The 17,304-nt window shown below is 31.9% G+C and overlaps 1 protein-coding gene across 1 annotated transcript; it reads left to right on the top strand.

Moving 5' to 3' along the window:
* Positions 1-7,282: 7,282 nt before the first annotated feature.
* LOC134681653 (uncharacterized) lies at positions 7,283-16,807 on the top strand. Its single transcript, XM_063541306.1, has 4 exons — positions 7,283-7,523; positions 13,537-13,879; positions 14,549-14,593; positions 16,500-16,807. The coding sequence occupies exons 1-4, from the start codon at positions 7,299-7,301 to the stop codon at positions 16,781-16,783; spliced, it is 897 nt and encodes a 298-aa protein (XP_063397376.1). The 5' UTR covers positions 7,283-7,298; the 3' UTR covers positions 16,784-16,807.
* The last annotated feature ends 497 nt before the right edge of the window (positions 16,808-17,304 follow it).

Raw genomic sequence — 17,304 nt, 5'->3', positions numbered from 1 at the left:
TCATCAATGGTCAACATGATAAAGACATAACTTTAAATGAATCATTAAGAATATGGGCCCTTGTTTCATTAGAATTAAGAAAAGTTGTCAATTGTTCATTGAATTTTTTTAATTTGCCATTATTTGGTTCATAAATTGATGTCCGACAAATATTAAACCCAATCCATAGTAAAACTATATTGATTGTTCTCGTTGCAACATGAAGTGCATTTTGTTAATTTGTACAAATTTATTTTCTGAAAAATCACACTAAACTAGTTTATTCCATCTTATGGTGGTTCACTCTGCATTCAGAAGGTCACTTCCATTGATTGAAGTAACCTTCATTCCAGACTTGTGACTGGCAAGATTTTACATATCTTGGCTGCATTCCCCACCCACCACCACATTGCAAATTTAAGTCCAAGGGGAACATTTTTTTATACTTTTCACTTTAACAAAATTGCTGTGTAATAATTAGTTAGGTTTCCATATTAAACCCATGTTAGGTGCCCAACTTATTTTTTTTAATAAGGTACATTTAGAAACTACATGTATAATCAGTTTAGCGAGTAGCAATATACAGTTTCCTTGTAATTCAAAGTATTTTAGTATACAAAATGTCGTAAATTCCTCAAATTTTATATAAAAAAAGAATAATGAACGATATTAAGACACACGTGAAGCATAATGCAATTAGATACATGCTGACTACTTGTCTATTGATGAGTTTTACTCATATGAAAGTATAATACACGATTCAGTTTAATATATTATAATTGTTTTCAAGGTCCATATGTTATGAGCTGCATCACATAAAACCAAAGGATAACATTCAGTATTATTCGAGACTTTTCGTTGATATGGATACAGAGAACATCACTGAAAGCTTCTTTATGTATTGTGCTAAAGAATCACCAGAACTCACAAGTGGTCAAATCCAGAAACAGGACGACGAACATTTCTTTTCTGATGTCTTTGAAGTCATCGCATGGGGATCTAAACCAGGCTTTATTGATTTGGATTTAAGAGTTGAAGGGAGACCTCAATGCAATGAAAAATTAAGATTGGTATCTATAACAGGTGTACTTTCCAAGGATATCATAATTGAGATGAACCAGAGTGATGAGGTAACTACGTAAATAAAATCGATATCTTTGGGTAAATAAAGAAATAAATGTTATAAAAATAGAATTTACCAACACTTCACTTTAGTAATATTGTGCATTATAGGATACAGTGCGTTGTGTTGAAGGAAAGAGTAGAATAATGTTGGCTTCTTCCTAGATATATCGTAAATCCGAAATGCTTTTTGGGATTTGCCTTAATAAGGAACGCTCAAACCACAGCTATTTGATAGCCAATGATGGGAAAGACATGAAAATGTAAGGAGCTAAAAGACAATAAGGGACTAACCAAAATCCAGCAAGTTAACATTTGTAATAATTGCAAAATCTACATTATTCAAAATTTAGATATAGAAAATATGGAAACCCATTCAAATCATGAATTTGGCAAGGAGGTCCTTGTCTAGTACAATTTGATCTGGATTCATTGTTTTTTTTACAATAAATCAGTACGCTTGAGTGCTTATGCAACAACATTTTACATACTACTAGTCGTATGCTTTCCTTGGAAAAATATATCATTTTGAAAACTTAGAAATATTAATGGAACAAGAATTGCAATCTGATATATGATATCATTAAAAAAGGATTGACACTCATATTCCAGCTAAAATGTGTAGATGGTATTAAAACATGACTGTATAAATTGTTTAGTATTAGCATAAGAATTGAAAACGTTAATAGTTAATTTCACTGAAGCATGTTTGAAGACGGACTGTTATATTCTTACGCCTCCGCAGTATTGAAGAACTTTTGGTGACCTTCTGCTGTTGTCTGCCATATGTTTGGGTTGTTGTCTCTTTGACAAATGCCCCATTTCCATTCTAAATTTTATTTATTCCATTTTCTAGTTGCATTTCATATCATGGTCGTCTGTAATAAACTTAATAAAACAATATGATATTTGAAATTCCTGTTGATATCGTTTGCCTCTCTCATAGATATGATACTGAAAGTTTTTACACACCAAATCGGAACTCTTAGAACGTATGTTTTGAAATTAATAGACTTTAACTGAGAGATGATAGAATTATGTAATTGTTTAGTGTTATCTATTTCCAAAAAGCTTTGAACATAAAAGTCATTGATATTAATCAATTTTAACATGTTTTCATCTTATATTCATTGCAGGAAACAGTTATCTCCGTGCAAGTCAGTCTATCATCTGATGCCAAGTTTACCATTGTTTCTAAGGTGGTACCGGAAATATTTAATGTGACTAACGAATCACTTTGTATACACCCGCAAATGGAAAAGGAAGCAGAAATCGCAATACCGGAGGGTACTTTTGGTTCAGCTGGCCAGCTGCAAGTAAATGTAAGTTTAATCTTATTTATAGGGCTGTTATTTGTGCACATCATGATAAAAAAAATGTAATATCACAAAAATACTGAACTCTGAGGAAAAAATGGAACGTCCCTAATCAAATGACGAACTCAACAGCTCAAAAACATCAAACAAATGGATTACAACTGTCTTATTCCTTACTTGGTACAGACATTTTCCTATGTAGGTTTACTGGTTTTCATAAGCTAAACCTCTAATTTGTATATCAAATTCCATTATATATCGAGCAATATCACTTTGACCTTTATTTATATTTTGGTACAATTGATCACTTTATGGTAAAAACATGAAACTTTGCACAGTGTTAGGTATGATGTTTATAAACATTTTTGGATATGGAGCCATTAAAAAATAATCCACAATGGTCGCCAAATTCAAAATGGCCGCCAACAGTCATGAAACACAATTTAAAAATATAGTAAAATTAAACATTTGAAAATAAAAGCACAAAACTTTGCATATTGCTAGTTATGGTGCTTATTAATCTTTCATGAATATGGAACAATAAAAAATGGCCGACAAAATCAAAATGGCCGCCAACAGTCATGAGGCAGTCTGAGAGTCCAAAAAAAATGGTATAATTGAAATAAATAAATACAAAACTTTGCATATTGCTTGTTATGATGCTAATTAATCTTTTCTGAATATGGAACAATAAAAAATATAGTTCATTAATGGACGACAAATTTAAAATGGCCGCCAAACGTCTTATTATCAGAAACTATCTCGTGTATATCTCGAAAGCTATTAACAATCAACAAATATTGTGCTTTGCAAACCTTTCAGGATTTCTGGTCATCCAATCTTGAAGTGCATACTTTTTGTTTGTCTTTTTAACTTTTTCGATTTAAGCGTCACTGATACGTCATTTGTAGACGAAAACCACTTCTGGTATACAAAAGTTATCCACAAGGAAGATCTTAAATAATTTACGATCATAGTTCTTACAACACGGCTACTAAAAAGACGTTCAGGGTATCACGTGTAAAATATGACAAAACAACTAGTGGAAATTTTAAAAGTGTTAAAAGTAAAAGTACGATATGTTGTGCTTTTGTATGATTGGTCTAGTACAGCTAATATGGCGAATGAGTTAAGAAAACAGTTATTCACGCAGAAGACAAGAACAATTGACAATATTCCTCCAACACGAGAAGCACTTCTTCATTGAACATACGAAACGTGCAGCTTACCAAGGTAGTGTTATTTGGGGCAATTGTTTAGTTGCAAACCAAAGTATGCCATCACCAGATTTATTTGGTTGACAAAAACTTGATGGTTTTTGGGTACCATTCTGGTCTGTGCTTGCTGAAGCTTCAATGTCATGCCAAGAGCTCATCCACTATGGATGTAAGAAAGGATGTCGAGGAGCATGTGAATTTTTAAAGCAGCATTACAATGCACAGCATTATACAACTGCTCACCGGACTGTGAAAGAAAAACTGATTGAGACTGTGCTTTCTTTTGATTTTCCTGCATTTGTATCATATTTTAATTATAATTTTAATCTGTTGTTATGTTGAATATTTACTTGTGAGGTTTTTTTTTATTTCTTATCTCATTTCCAAAAAAGAAATACTCTTTGCACTGATTCAATACTGCATATGTTGGTTTTTTTTTCATTTCAGGATTTTCTAAGGTCAGGTCATTACTTGTAATTGTGAAAAAAAAAGAACTTGTCAAAGACGCCATTTTGAGTTGTTTCGGCCAATTTTATTTCATAGTTAATGTCACTTGTTACATTAAATAATAATATGTTTGTATAAACGTACTTGTATTGAAATAAATGATCCAATTATTTTTTAATCATTTTTATACCATATTCAAAACCAAACGTCAAATTTTGACAGGTTAAACGGCGCCATTTTGAATATTACCGCCATTTTGAAAATATTATCTATGCACTCAGACATAACTGATACATTGTAGGCCTTTCCCGATCTCAAATTATCAGTTTCACGGATTTGGTAGCTTTCTATCACACGATGATACATACACATACTGTCAAACTTAGACATTTTGACGCGCCATTTTGAATTTGGACACCATTTTGATGATTTCTGTATTATAAGGTTTTAAAAAAATATAATTGACATATTTTTATTGTATTTCCTAAAGTTTGTGACATCTTCTGAACTCCTTAAAATTGGAAGACGTTATTAAGTGAATTATGTTATACTTATGTCGGCCATCTTGCATTTGGTGGCCATGTTGGATTTTTTTTTCGTGGCTCCATATCTGAATTTTGTCTAAACCCCTTAATCTTTCACTATGCCAAGTTTCATGCTTTTACCATAAAGTGATCAATTATTCTGATATCCGCTGGACTACTTGTATTTCTTTTATGACAAACTACTAGTCTCTTCTGCATTTATTTTTTATTTATTTAGATATATATATGCAATAATTATTGGTTGCATGACAACGATCGCCTAGCCACGTTGATTTGATTGTGAAATTGCGCAAAAACAAATTCATTCGCATTCCATTAAAAGAAAGCCGCTTAATGTATAATAAGTCATGATGGAATCTAAAAACTGGGCATCTCCTCTGTGTTTATGAAACAATTATAGCTTTATTTCCAAAACATGAGTTGATTTCAAAAACTTCCAAAATGATTCTCTAACTAAAACTTGTTTATAAAACTTCTATGAGCATCTGTAAATGTTTGAGAATGTTCAAAGTGTTATTTGCCATTGGACGGGATCCACTAGTGGAACTGTAGGGATTTTCTTCACCTCTGGAATTTTAAGCTATCATATTTTTAGTTTTTTTGGGAAATTTTGAGGTAGATTTGTTCTGGTGGCCATTTCCTATTTTATATTACCATGCATGGTGTTGTATTTTTTCTTCGACCGAAACACATTTTGGTTGCACCACTAAATTCTAATTTCTCCAAACTGATAATGTGTCCTTTCTTAAGGTTTTTCAACTCATAAAGCATATTTGAAAAGTGTAAATTGACAGAGAAAAATGACCAAATATATACAGGAAGGGATTTAATTATAGAAATGTATCATAATTTAATTTATAACATTTAGATTTCAGAAACAAAGGCTTGGAATCACGAAGAGAATGAAGTCGCCGATCCTGTCTTATTCACAAATGCGATCGATCTGACTATGATGAACAACAGTCAACCGTTGAAACCTGTTAAACTTACATTACCAGTGCATTCTGCAGATCAAAACAATGATGACATTATTATATTAATGTCTGATAAAGAGGAACCTGAGGAAAATGAATGGAAGATATGCAGCAATGTTGACGTCCATGGAAAATTTGTTACATTTGATGTCAACCATTTATCTGTGTAAGGTTACACCTGATCTGCTTTCTTCTCCTTTTGATTACTTTATAATCAGACCCCAATGCATATATATTGTTTTAAAACTACACAATATTCAGTCGTCATACAAAATAAAGGCAAAACTAACATGGCTAAATGTGATTCGCCTTTTAAAGTACTCATCTATATGAACCGGACAAACTGCCTATGAACTTGACTGTCTTCATTTTATAGTTTAGGCAAATTAAATATTGGCGTTAAAATAAAGGGCAAAAGATACAATAAGGGCATTCAAAATCTTCAGTCGAAAACACACTGACATTACATAAATGCAAATGCAAAAAAACGAAAACCAATGACAAGAAACAAAACCTTACACAAAACACAGCTTAGAAAAACTAAAAAGACTGAAGTACAAAAACCTCAGAAATAAAACGGGGTTGTTTCCGCCATGTGTTGCACCTGTTGTATTTACTATGCAGGTAAACACCAGGTGTTAAGTCTAATTCGATAGTACTCATTTGAGAAAAAGAAGACACATCATTTAAACCTTGTATTTACCTTATAGTAGCATATTAATCTATTGCAATAAAAATTCATAATTTCAAATAAAATTTGTAGATTTAGCTCACTAGGTCCTTATATTTGTATAAAATAACATTCGTTTATAGCGGATCATTGTTTTAAAAATGAATTAGCTACAATTAAAATTTGCTTGCTAGTCCCTCTCTGTCGTCACAAGGAGATAACTCTGGCTCATTTCCCAATCAATCTATCATGAAGGGAAGCAATTTCCTGTAATTTTCATTCATAGTCTATTTCAAAAATGATAAAAAGTTCTTTATATTGGTATTTAAACATTTTTAACGTTTCAAATTTATGAAATTAAATTCGTACATCAATTGTTTTGATAAATCAATAACAAAACCTGAAATATATTGCATTGATTCATTATGTAATTATTCAAAATTATATCAGAAACCTAAACATAATTATAAAAAAATGAAGCTGTTAAGGGGCGACAATTCTCGTATAACTTTTTCGAATTGGCACATAATACCACGGAATGTCACTCATCATACAAATGGCACATCCATATAATTAATTAACTGCGCAATCGTGCTCCACCTTCAATGATGATTCTGAATTTTAAATATAACCAAAAGTTGTTAATCTATAGATAGTGAAGACTAATGAAAGCTAACCCAATGTAAAAATATTTTTTTGCACTTTTTTAAAATTTCCTCAGAAAAATTCTCGAGCCACTTGACTTTCATAGCTCAAAATTAACGTTTTTACAGAATATTTGAATAAAGTAGTTACAGATTATTCGCTTCTCAAAGTGTAAGAAGCAATAAAAATCGTATGCTTGCACAATATTACCGAAATACGGATTTAATTAAGTCCTAAACAGTTTGACATTTCTTCGTATATTTTTATCGAAAACCGGTTTAAACAAATCACAAATACGTGTTAAGATCCGACTAAATACCTATTTTCCGATATGGTCAGGTAAAATTGCTACTTATAGGTATGTAGCTTGTTCTGAGCAACATATGGGTAAATCAAAAAGGCAGGCGACCAACGCAATCAAGAAGGAGGTACAAGTGGAATGTTTTGCTATGTTAAAAAGAGAAACGGACGTGAAACTATCTTTAGTTATTGAATATGCATTGAAAAATAGAGGGAAAAGTAGAAGAAAGAAATGGAAAGACAAAGGATTCTGCACAATGTCAGTTGAATACAAAGATTGTGTGATGAAAGAGGGACAGACATGTCAGGTAAATATGCAACGTACACACACTGAGTCTTGCCTTGCTTCATTGTTGAAGGCCATATCAGCCGGACAGCAAATCCCTGATTTGTCCGTTAAAAACCCGGATTTATTATTCGAGAATCAAGTGGAGATAATTTAAGAGAACGTCGTCGGCAGATGTCGCTGCGTAGAAAAATAATTCCCCGCGGAAGACGACCCCGGTAGAAAATCATGGTTTTGTTAAAATAAAAGAAACTAAACGTAACACGAGCGGTATGCATGATATGAGAAGTTTAACAAGTATTTAAAAGATATGAGAAGTCAAATAATTTCATCGTTGAATCGGAAATTCAAGTCATTAATTTTCAGCCTTCGGAACCGCCATTTTTCAACATCGACTGTCATTGATAAATATTCAACTCTGGACGAATTGACACAAACCCGTTTTACTTAGGAAAAATAAATATGAGAAGTTTATATTGATAAACTGGAGCATGGAGAACAGAACTGGGGTAGTCACATGCCGTTACCCTTCGTTGTTTACACACGAGCACAATTTCAGTACACATCACAAATTGGTAAGGCCCTGCGGGGACTCCCTTCTTTTTTTTTTGAAACTGCTCTGCTCTTGACTAAAACGCTCCGAAATACGACAAAATTGCCACTAATGAAAAGACAATCAACATGTCCTTTGAAATGAAAAAAATCTGTTATTTTTTGTGTAATTTATTTCACTTTTTCATGCCCCAGTACAAAAAAAAGTATTAAAAATGTACAAAATTTGTTTGACTTTCTTATAAATCACACAAATATTATGAATTCTGCACATTAAACATGTAACAAAATGTACACAAACCTCCCAATTACATCCCTTTAGCAGTGCATTATTTTTTTAGAAGTCCAGGTGTAATTTATTGTGACACTTGTCAGGTTTTGTCCTAAATCAGTGAAAAAATTTGCATGTTCAGTGTAAACATTCTGAGATCAGATATATCATAGATAAATAACAGAGGAAAACAGCTTGAACAGAGTCAGATCCTTATTTAATAGCTTTTAGATGTAATTTCAAATGAATGAAGATAATATCTGCACTTCATAATATAATATTGCTTGTGCTTGTTCCCTATTCATCTTCTAGGTTCTAGCAGTCATTCAATAATTTTACCATAGATGATTATTCAATCTGCATCCAGTTTACCTATTGGAAAATTACATGTAGATCTCTTTTATAATGAATAATTAGTTCAGTTCATTCTTTTTTACAATTGTTAAAGCTGCATGTACCTGCATTTGATGATTGAGGATTTATATATGATTATCAGGTCAACATGGTATTTTTTTAAATTCTTCATTATTTAATACACATATTTCAGTATATATATATAATGTTACCAGAAACAGTTATATATCATATGTTTCTGATGGTACAATGTACATATTATTTGAGAACAGTATATAAATATATATGTTCCTGATATAATACTATATTTTATATATGAATAATATATAAAAAAAATGCATTATATAATTATTTTTGACATCCCATGGCACTAGCTGTTGAATGTTGCCAGTGGTTTTTTTCTAATTTAAGTACAATTGTACATGCATTATTATCCCACTAATTACATATACATATACATGTAATTAGTGAGAAAGCTATTTTTAGTTTTACTTTATTCTAGAAAAATATAAAAGTTACTTTTATCTTAAACGTTAAACAGGCATGACTCAAGAGAACTGTATGGGTATCCATATTCTATGCTTTATAGATTTATATAATATCTCCTATGCCCTATTAAGTTCTAAAAGATTTTTAAAAAAACCTACTACTTTAAAAATTTATATTTTACAATTTAACCCCTTTTCTAAAATGAGACAGCACACAACAAAACACATGACAGTGTCACTATCAGGCCAAATCTAAATATATAGTTAAAATGAAAAACCACTGTAGAGGCGGATTTTAGGGGGGGGGGGGGGCGCTTTTTAGGAAAAAAAATGGGAATCACTGAAGCGTGACTGGATCGGCCCCCTCTTAAGTTAATCAGTGGGCCCCCACTTATGAAAATTTCTAGATCCGCCACTGCACTGTAGAGAACAAAGTTCAATATGAAATGCAATATTCTTATGACATCAATTTGTTCAGGAATATATTTTACTTTTTTAATCAGTCTCTCAATAGAAAATGAAATAAAGCCCTGATTTGGTTTTATTATTTATTATTTTTTTCAATTTTTATTACTTTGTAATATTGCTACTTTCAAACATATAGAACTGATTTTTTTGGTAAAGCCTTCTTATAGAGTACTTTGATGAATTCAATTTTTCATCAAAATTGTCAAAGGTATTTTATCCTATGCCAGTGATTAGAAGTTGTTATATTTCAGTGTTCATCATTAATAGGCCTCACATAAATACTTACTTGCATAAGATAAACATATTTAGAATGGAAATAAACATTTAATAAGTTCACAGATATAACTGACATTGTAGATATAGATCTACTTAGAAACAAATATGTTTCTGCATCACTGAATGCTGAATCAAAATGAAGAATTCATGTGTAGTCAAGAATTATTATAATTTATCATTCTTCTAAAAGTATGCCATAAAATAATTATTTTCATATCCAAGTATATATGAAAAAATAGAGGTAGAGGTTACATACATGCAATCAGGGAATATGCTGAAACATTCCCCTCTTTAATGATGGAATTTTAACACCAAAGCTTTGGGTAAGTACTTTTTTCTAATAATTAACTGGTCCAAAACCCCTCACTTTAAAAAAAAAAAAATAATCATACAGAATTTTTTTTTTAAATATTGCTACTGAAGCTGTAGTAATGTATTTTTTTTTAACTGAATATGTAATAATTTTTACAATTTTCCCCGATTTCTAGATGATTATCAGATATTTGTATGCTATATGTAATTAAATAGTGATTTACCCAAGCAGACATACATTCTATAATACTGTTTCTCACTATTTGGGTCCTGATACCTGACAGGTGCCCTCATTCCAATGATTAATTGTAATATCCAAGGTATTTTTCATATTTACACATTTTGCTATCGCATACTGATAGATTATTTGATATTTTACCCCAGAATCACTCTTTCACTTACTAAAATTGAGCGAAATGTTTATTTTCTCTTGTTTCTGATCAGCCGTCACTTCAACGACTTTTCATTCGAGTTATCTCCCTTTGGCCGGTCGTCAGTTTTGGGCCTGTTGAATTGACACAATGCCGTTTTACCTGGCGAGTTTTTGTATCAATAGGCATTTTATGTTCATAATATCGGGAGGTATCATCCCTATAAAGGAAAATACGTTACCATTCCGTGTGTCATTTCAATTTACATTTATTTACTGAGAAGTGTCACGGCCGCGGCACGTTTTTTCATCTTTCCGAGTCAAATAATCAAGGAAATTCTATTTTTTCATTCTTATATGAATAACGTAGTTAAAGTTTGAAACCTGCCGTATTTAATTATGTATTTGGTTAAGCATGTTGAATACACACAATAGCTTTACGCCGTCGATTTCGTGGCGTCATTGCCGTTGCAAAAAAATGCCATTTTTTTTAACTGAAAATCACGTGACCAGAATAATAAAATCGACGCCATTATGAGATTTGCTGTCCGGCTGTATGGTGACCTATAATTGTTAATGCTTATGTCATTATGGTCTTTTGTAGATAGTTGTCTCATTGGCAATCATACCACATCTTCTTTTTTATATAATCATTACAGATACTGCTGAACATGTGGCACCCGTTGTGTTGCCTATGTCATTAAAAATCCGCGAAATTGTCTAATTCGGTAGATCAAATCGAACTAGTTGATAAAATCCTCTAAGTGAAGAAATCAAATGTTAGTGAATAACGCTGAGCGCCATAACACCATTGATCTATAATTAAAGGAGACAACATATACATGAATGTCTTGCTTGCATCTGGACATTCAAAATGCAGTTAGGATTCTACTTCGTGAAAATTATCTCCCCATTACGCCAGATCATTTTCACAATCATAGAAATGGAAGCCATTGTAGGGATGACGCGCTGCCAATTTTGCTCTTGGAAACCGATATCCACATTGCACCACTACGATCCTTATATGTCAGTTGTATTTTAAAGGCCAAATGTATCAACTAGCTAATGAGCATCAGATTATGATCTTGTCTGCATTGATTCAACTTAGAATTATTGTCTGATCGGTTGTGAGGTGGAATTTTCGAAAATTTATAATCATTTAAAAAAAATCTAATTAAGTATTTCGTGGAGGGGCAGACTATATTTTTTTAGTGGTTGAAGACTATAAACCCTAGAAGTCCAGTCAAACTAAGATTTAACCTCAAACTAATTGCAACAGAAAATGTTTTAGTTCTAATCTATACCATTGTGCCCTTTATATACACAGAAAAAAGTCCCATAAAATCTAACTTGAGGAAAACTCAAAATCAGCATTTTTAATTTCCTACGAAAATTAACATTGGAAGGGGAAATAACTCTTGCAAAAATGAGTCTTTTTTGGTCAGTTTTTGGTTATTTTTCTTGAAATTAATGTAAAGTAAGATTCTTTGATGAGGTTGTAAGTTTATATATGACTAAATTATTTAATCTTCTGCTCTTGAAATGTACAAAAGAGTTATGATCTCCCTTTTCAATGCAAATCTCCATAGGAATTTTAAATGGTGATTTTTTTAGTCTTCCTCAAGTAAGATTTTATAGGACTTTTTTCTGTGTATATTTTGGGTATAATGCTAAAGATTAAAACTTAAAAATCTTCTGTTGCAATTACTTTCGGGTGAGGGTCAAATTTATGATAGATTGACTGGACTAAAGTTATCACACACAAAAAATTATAATTTTTCGAAGATATGCATTTTCATCATTCAACTTGAAAGACTGCCGTCAAGTACTTTCAGTTACAAAATAGCTATTCGAACACACCTTCTCTGTTTGTGTGATTCGTAAGATAGGTATTTCACATGACCCTTATATTTCAACTTTTAGTACTGTGATTTTTTTTTTATGTTATTAAGTCAACCTGTAGCTTTGATATATAAAAATGAAAGAATCTGAAGCGAGACGATGTATGAAATGTTCTTGCTTTGTACGATATCAAGATAAAATATTCAACTCAAAATAGCCCTAACATGAAAAGGTGCAATCGATTTTCTCTTTTCGATACAATTGTTACTCATTTTTTGATTTTTTTCTTGAGTCACATAATGAAAGGCCAGACACGAAAATAACTGAACTAATAGATTGATTTGTTTTCCGTCCGTGATATTTGTTTAAATCGGAGGTTCATGCATTTTCTTCATCCAACTTAAAAGATACCCATGTAGTCGACTTGATATTTTTAAAATTGTTCTGCTTAATAATATATTAAATAAATTGAAACCTTATCCAAATGGTGTTTTTAAAATCAAAGACTTCGTAATTTAGAAGAAAATTATTTTTTTTCTATTAACTTTTTAAAAAAAATGTCACTATAGAAAATATTACGGTTAACATTTCTCGCCTTCTCTAAGAAAGAGCTTCGATTATTTTGTTCTATTTCAACCGGGTTTCCGACTGGTGATTTATTTAGTGTTAAATTTGACGACAAAACGATCACTTTAGCGTCATAATAAACGTATTTACACTTGTATGCAAATTTGTCCGCAATAACATAAAATTGCACAGGTTCCAGTAAACTTTGACAACATAATTCATGAACTTTGACGTCACTAAAAAAGTAATTGTTGCTTGACGTCATACGGTTAAATATACGGAGGTGATATAGGGTCATTCAGAGGCAACACACAGCTAAATACCAAAATGTAAGTTTATACGTTTATTGTGAACTTTCCATTTTTAAGATAGCACATGTTTTTGCTTTATACAAGTTGGCTTTGAAAATGTTTGTATTTTTTTTGATAGCAACCGGTAAGTGGGTCACAAAAGCGCAGTTATTTATAATATTTCATTGTATATTGACTGATCTAGGTACTGTATAGTAAAACTATGTTTCGTCTGTATTACATAGATAACACTTACCGGAAACTTGCAAACAGACAGCCTAAAACAACAGGACCCCTTTCTCACATTGAATCCAAGAAAATACAAGACAGGGAATTATCGATCTTTTCACCTACTCAATGACACATCAGAATCACCATTAGACGGAGAAGTTTACATTGAAAAACGTCATGAAATAATAGACCAGCTTCAACAGCAGCCACAGGCATCACGTGGTACAAACAAAGATGCCCGTTTGTTTACCAATTGCTGTAACAAATCTGTGCAACATTTTGAACCTGAAATTCCGGTGAAATATGATACGGATTTTGAACTGGTTGTATCAATTTTAATTGACTCAAATAACTTAGGTAGTTTATATAGTAAAGATAATTTCAAATAAACATTACATTAGAATAGAACTTCAATAGAATTCCGATATAAAAGAAAATTAGAAAAGTAACAGCGCCACTCCTTCATCTCAATATATTAATGGTACTTTTTTTTTATAAATATCAATTCAAGACACCAACGGCTATAATCAACCTATTTTTCAATACGTTACATAACATTTAGAAATTATATCATTAACCTGTCTGTTTATCATTGTCAATACAATGGAGTTTGATGCGACTGTAATACAAGTGAGATGTTTAGCTAGCTACAATTCAAGATTTTATCCACAAGTTTCAACAAAAGAAAATGCCATGTGAACCAGGTCAGGAATATGACAGTTGATATTCGTTCATTTGGTGTGTTGAGCATTTTACTTTGTCATTTGCTTAGGGGCTTTCTGTTAGGAACTTCTTGGAGTTCGTTATTCTTGTTATTTTACCTTTTTCATACATTAAACCAGAAAATCGAGCAATACAAATGTGAATAATAATGAGGCATTATTATATCATCATAGTGCAAGGTAGAAATTTATATTATTGCCGTTATTGGGTAATCTATATCGTTAAGTTGCTGTATATTCGATATCACTTCCAATTGTCTATCGATTATTTTTTATCATAACGGAATTATTTCATTTTATACAGATATTAAACAGGAGGAAGTCGGTGTAGCCTTGGATGATCATCAATGTAAGTTATATAATAAGACCTTTGCTTTAAATGCCATAATTTTGATAGAAATTTTAAAATATAACGTAACACGTTATATATCATTTTTGTTCGTGAACGTGTTGGGTTTTTGTTTATGACCTGCACTTGTTTTCTCTCAATCGATTCATGACTTTTGAACACCAGTATAATACTGTTGTCTTTATCTATATCGTGACCTAATAGTATAAAAGTTGTAAAGACCAATCAGTAGCATACATACACAAGAAAGCCCGAAACTGAGCAGCACAAACTCCACAAAAAAACCCTGAGCAGCACAAACTCAACAAAACACCTTGGGTGGTTGCAGCTGTCCTTAATGGTAAGCAGATCCTGCTTCCAAATGTGACGCCCGTCGTGTTGCTCATGTAAACAAATACCCACTGAAAAGGATTATCATGATAACATTGGAGGAAAATAGGACAGGAGTATCTGTGTTCGTCTATGAAACAGGTATTCCGTAAAAGACATTTAATTCGTGGTTTAAATTTTTAAAAGGTAAAATTTCAATTTTACCACTTTGAACAGTTGGTTTAATAGCTTACTTGAAAGCAACATTCTATGAAATCATGATAGGAATTCAAACTCTTGAATATCGCTTTAACTCAGTCTGAACTATAAACATTCCACATTCAAGCGACTCTAATTGACAAAGAGAAATATGAATTTCAATTGGGCGGTACCCGACACAATTGTGACTAATTCCCAGTCAATTTTTAATAACAAGTCTATTTATAAACAACAACGTTCCTTATCAGATACTTATCCGTTGCCGTCATTAAATAAAGTATTATACTTTGCATATCGCGGATGTCACACTAGAAATAGAGAGCTCTGTGTTGTGGCGTCCATGGCGGGATACATGTGTATAAGCGACACAAATAATTGTATTTATTTCATATCGGTTGAGAATAAGATTTCTTATTAAATAAAAAGGGGTCACATGACATTCATTAATCTTCAGTAATAAATTCCATTGGTCATTAACAGAACAAAACGGACCAGGAAACCGGTCGTTAATGAACTTTTACAAGATATGGACCGGCGGGGCGTGGTTTACGTCTGATGTTGACTGTTGGGGCGTGGTTTCTCTGTTAATGACCGGTGGGGCGTGGTTTCTCTGATTAAAAAGATGTACCATGTTCCTGTTTTTAATATAACATTTAAGTTGTTGAATTGTTTATTATATTTTTTCGTTAATTGTGAAGTTAAAGAGAACTTAATTAAGAATTTATATACTGAAAAATTGCACTAAAATGAATGGCCGTATTACTACGACTGGTCTTCACTCTTTGCTATAGACATCGTACTCGAGTTCGCTTTAGGCGTTCTGAATTTATGAGAATTTTCCAAAACATGGTTTCTCAATGAAATAAACATAATAGTTCTTGAAAAACTTGTCATTGTCGTGATACATGGACTGCCCGTAGGACAGTGGTATTGACTGCGACAGCGATTATGCTTTCGGCTCAGTCATTATCACTATCTTAGTCAATACCCCTGTCCTGTGGGCAGTCCATATATCACGATAATGACCAGTTTTTCAACAACTATTATATAAATACATGACGATGTTCTATATTGTTTTTAATTTATATGGTAATTTTTTTTTCTCTGGTGGAGAGATGTCTTATTGGCAATCATACCATACTTATATAATAGTTGTTGCAAAACTGGTCATTATCGTCATGTGACCCCTTTTTATTCAATAAGAAATCTTATTCTCAACCGATATGAAATAATTCTTATTAATATGACGTAGGTAAAACTTTCAAAAAGATAACTTCAATTTTACCATTTGGAACACTTGGTTTTATAGTTGCTTTTATATCAAATTCCATAATAAATATACACATTACAGACGCTTTTCTGTCGCCATATTTTGTAGGTACAATTCCAGTACTCCGAAAGACATCACTAAACCGTATCACAGCTAGTTTGACCATGGAAGAATGCTATCAGTTGGGCACAAATTTACATGTTATAAAGAACAAAATAGAACAGCTGGAAACTGATGGACAACTTAAGGAAATACTTAAAACATGGGGATCGGCCCGACCAAATGAAAAATTAGTTCACAACCTATCTGGAGCCTTAAAAGAAATGGATAAAGAGGATATGGCAAACAATGTGGAGGAAGCATTTGAAAACAATATAGAATATCCCGAATAACTATTGGCAATATTGAAACGTTCACATTGGAACAGTGTCATAACTTAAATCATTGATTGAAAAGTTATTGCTACATCTCTGTGAAAATCAGTTTAAAGATATGTGCCTACTTTGTTTTCCAAGTATGTGTGGTCTTTCTTTTATCCCATTTAAATGTGTAATAAAATAGAATTAGTACACTCATTAAATGAATATTTTCTTTTATTAAAGTGTACAATTCCTACATGATAATGTTTCCAAAAGTTAATCATAATATTCGAATAGGATTATCGGTTTTATTTCTATATATTTTATCTGTATTGTCTTTGTTAATTGTATCAATTTCAGATACATATAATGAAATAATGATACGGCGTTTGACTGATGCTACCCTTCATTAATCTAGCACGCACTACTATGTGCGTTTCCTTTCAAGACTGAGAATCTATAAGCAGTCGTAACTGTAGTAAAGGTTTAACAAAACATAGAATACTTTTCAAAAGATTAACATGAACAAATATAATTAGTCTACGCAGGAAAAA

This window comes from Mytilus trossulus, chromosome 8, assembly GCF_036588685.1.
Source record: "Mytilus trossulus isolate FHL-02 chromosome 8, PNRI_Mtr1.1.1.hap1, whole genome shotgun sequence".
In the NCBI taxonomy this organism is placed as follows: domain Eukaryota; kingdom Metazoa; phylum Mollusca; class Bivalvia; order Mytilida; family Mytilidae; genus Mytilus; species Mytilus trossulus.
This window is presented reverse-complemented; position numbering and strand designations above follow the sequence as displayed.

Coding starts and splice junctions, on each gene's coding strand:
- LOC134681653 (XM_063541306.1), top strand. CDS start 7,299: ATGGGTAAATCAAAAAGGCAGGCGACCAACGCAATCAAGAAGGAGGTA. Junction 7,524..13,536: donor AAGAGGGACAGACATGTCAG/GTAAATATGCAA, acceptor TGTATTACATAG/ATAACACTTACCGGAAACTT. Junction 13,880..14,548: donor AATTGACTCAAATAACTTAG/GTAGTTTATATA, acceptor CATTTTATACAG/ATATTAAACAGGAGGAAGTC.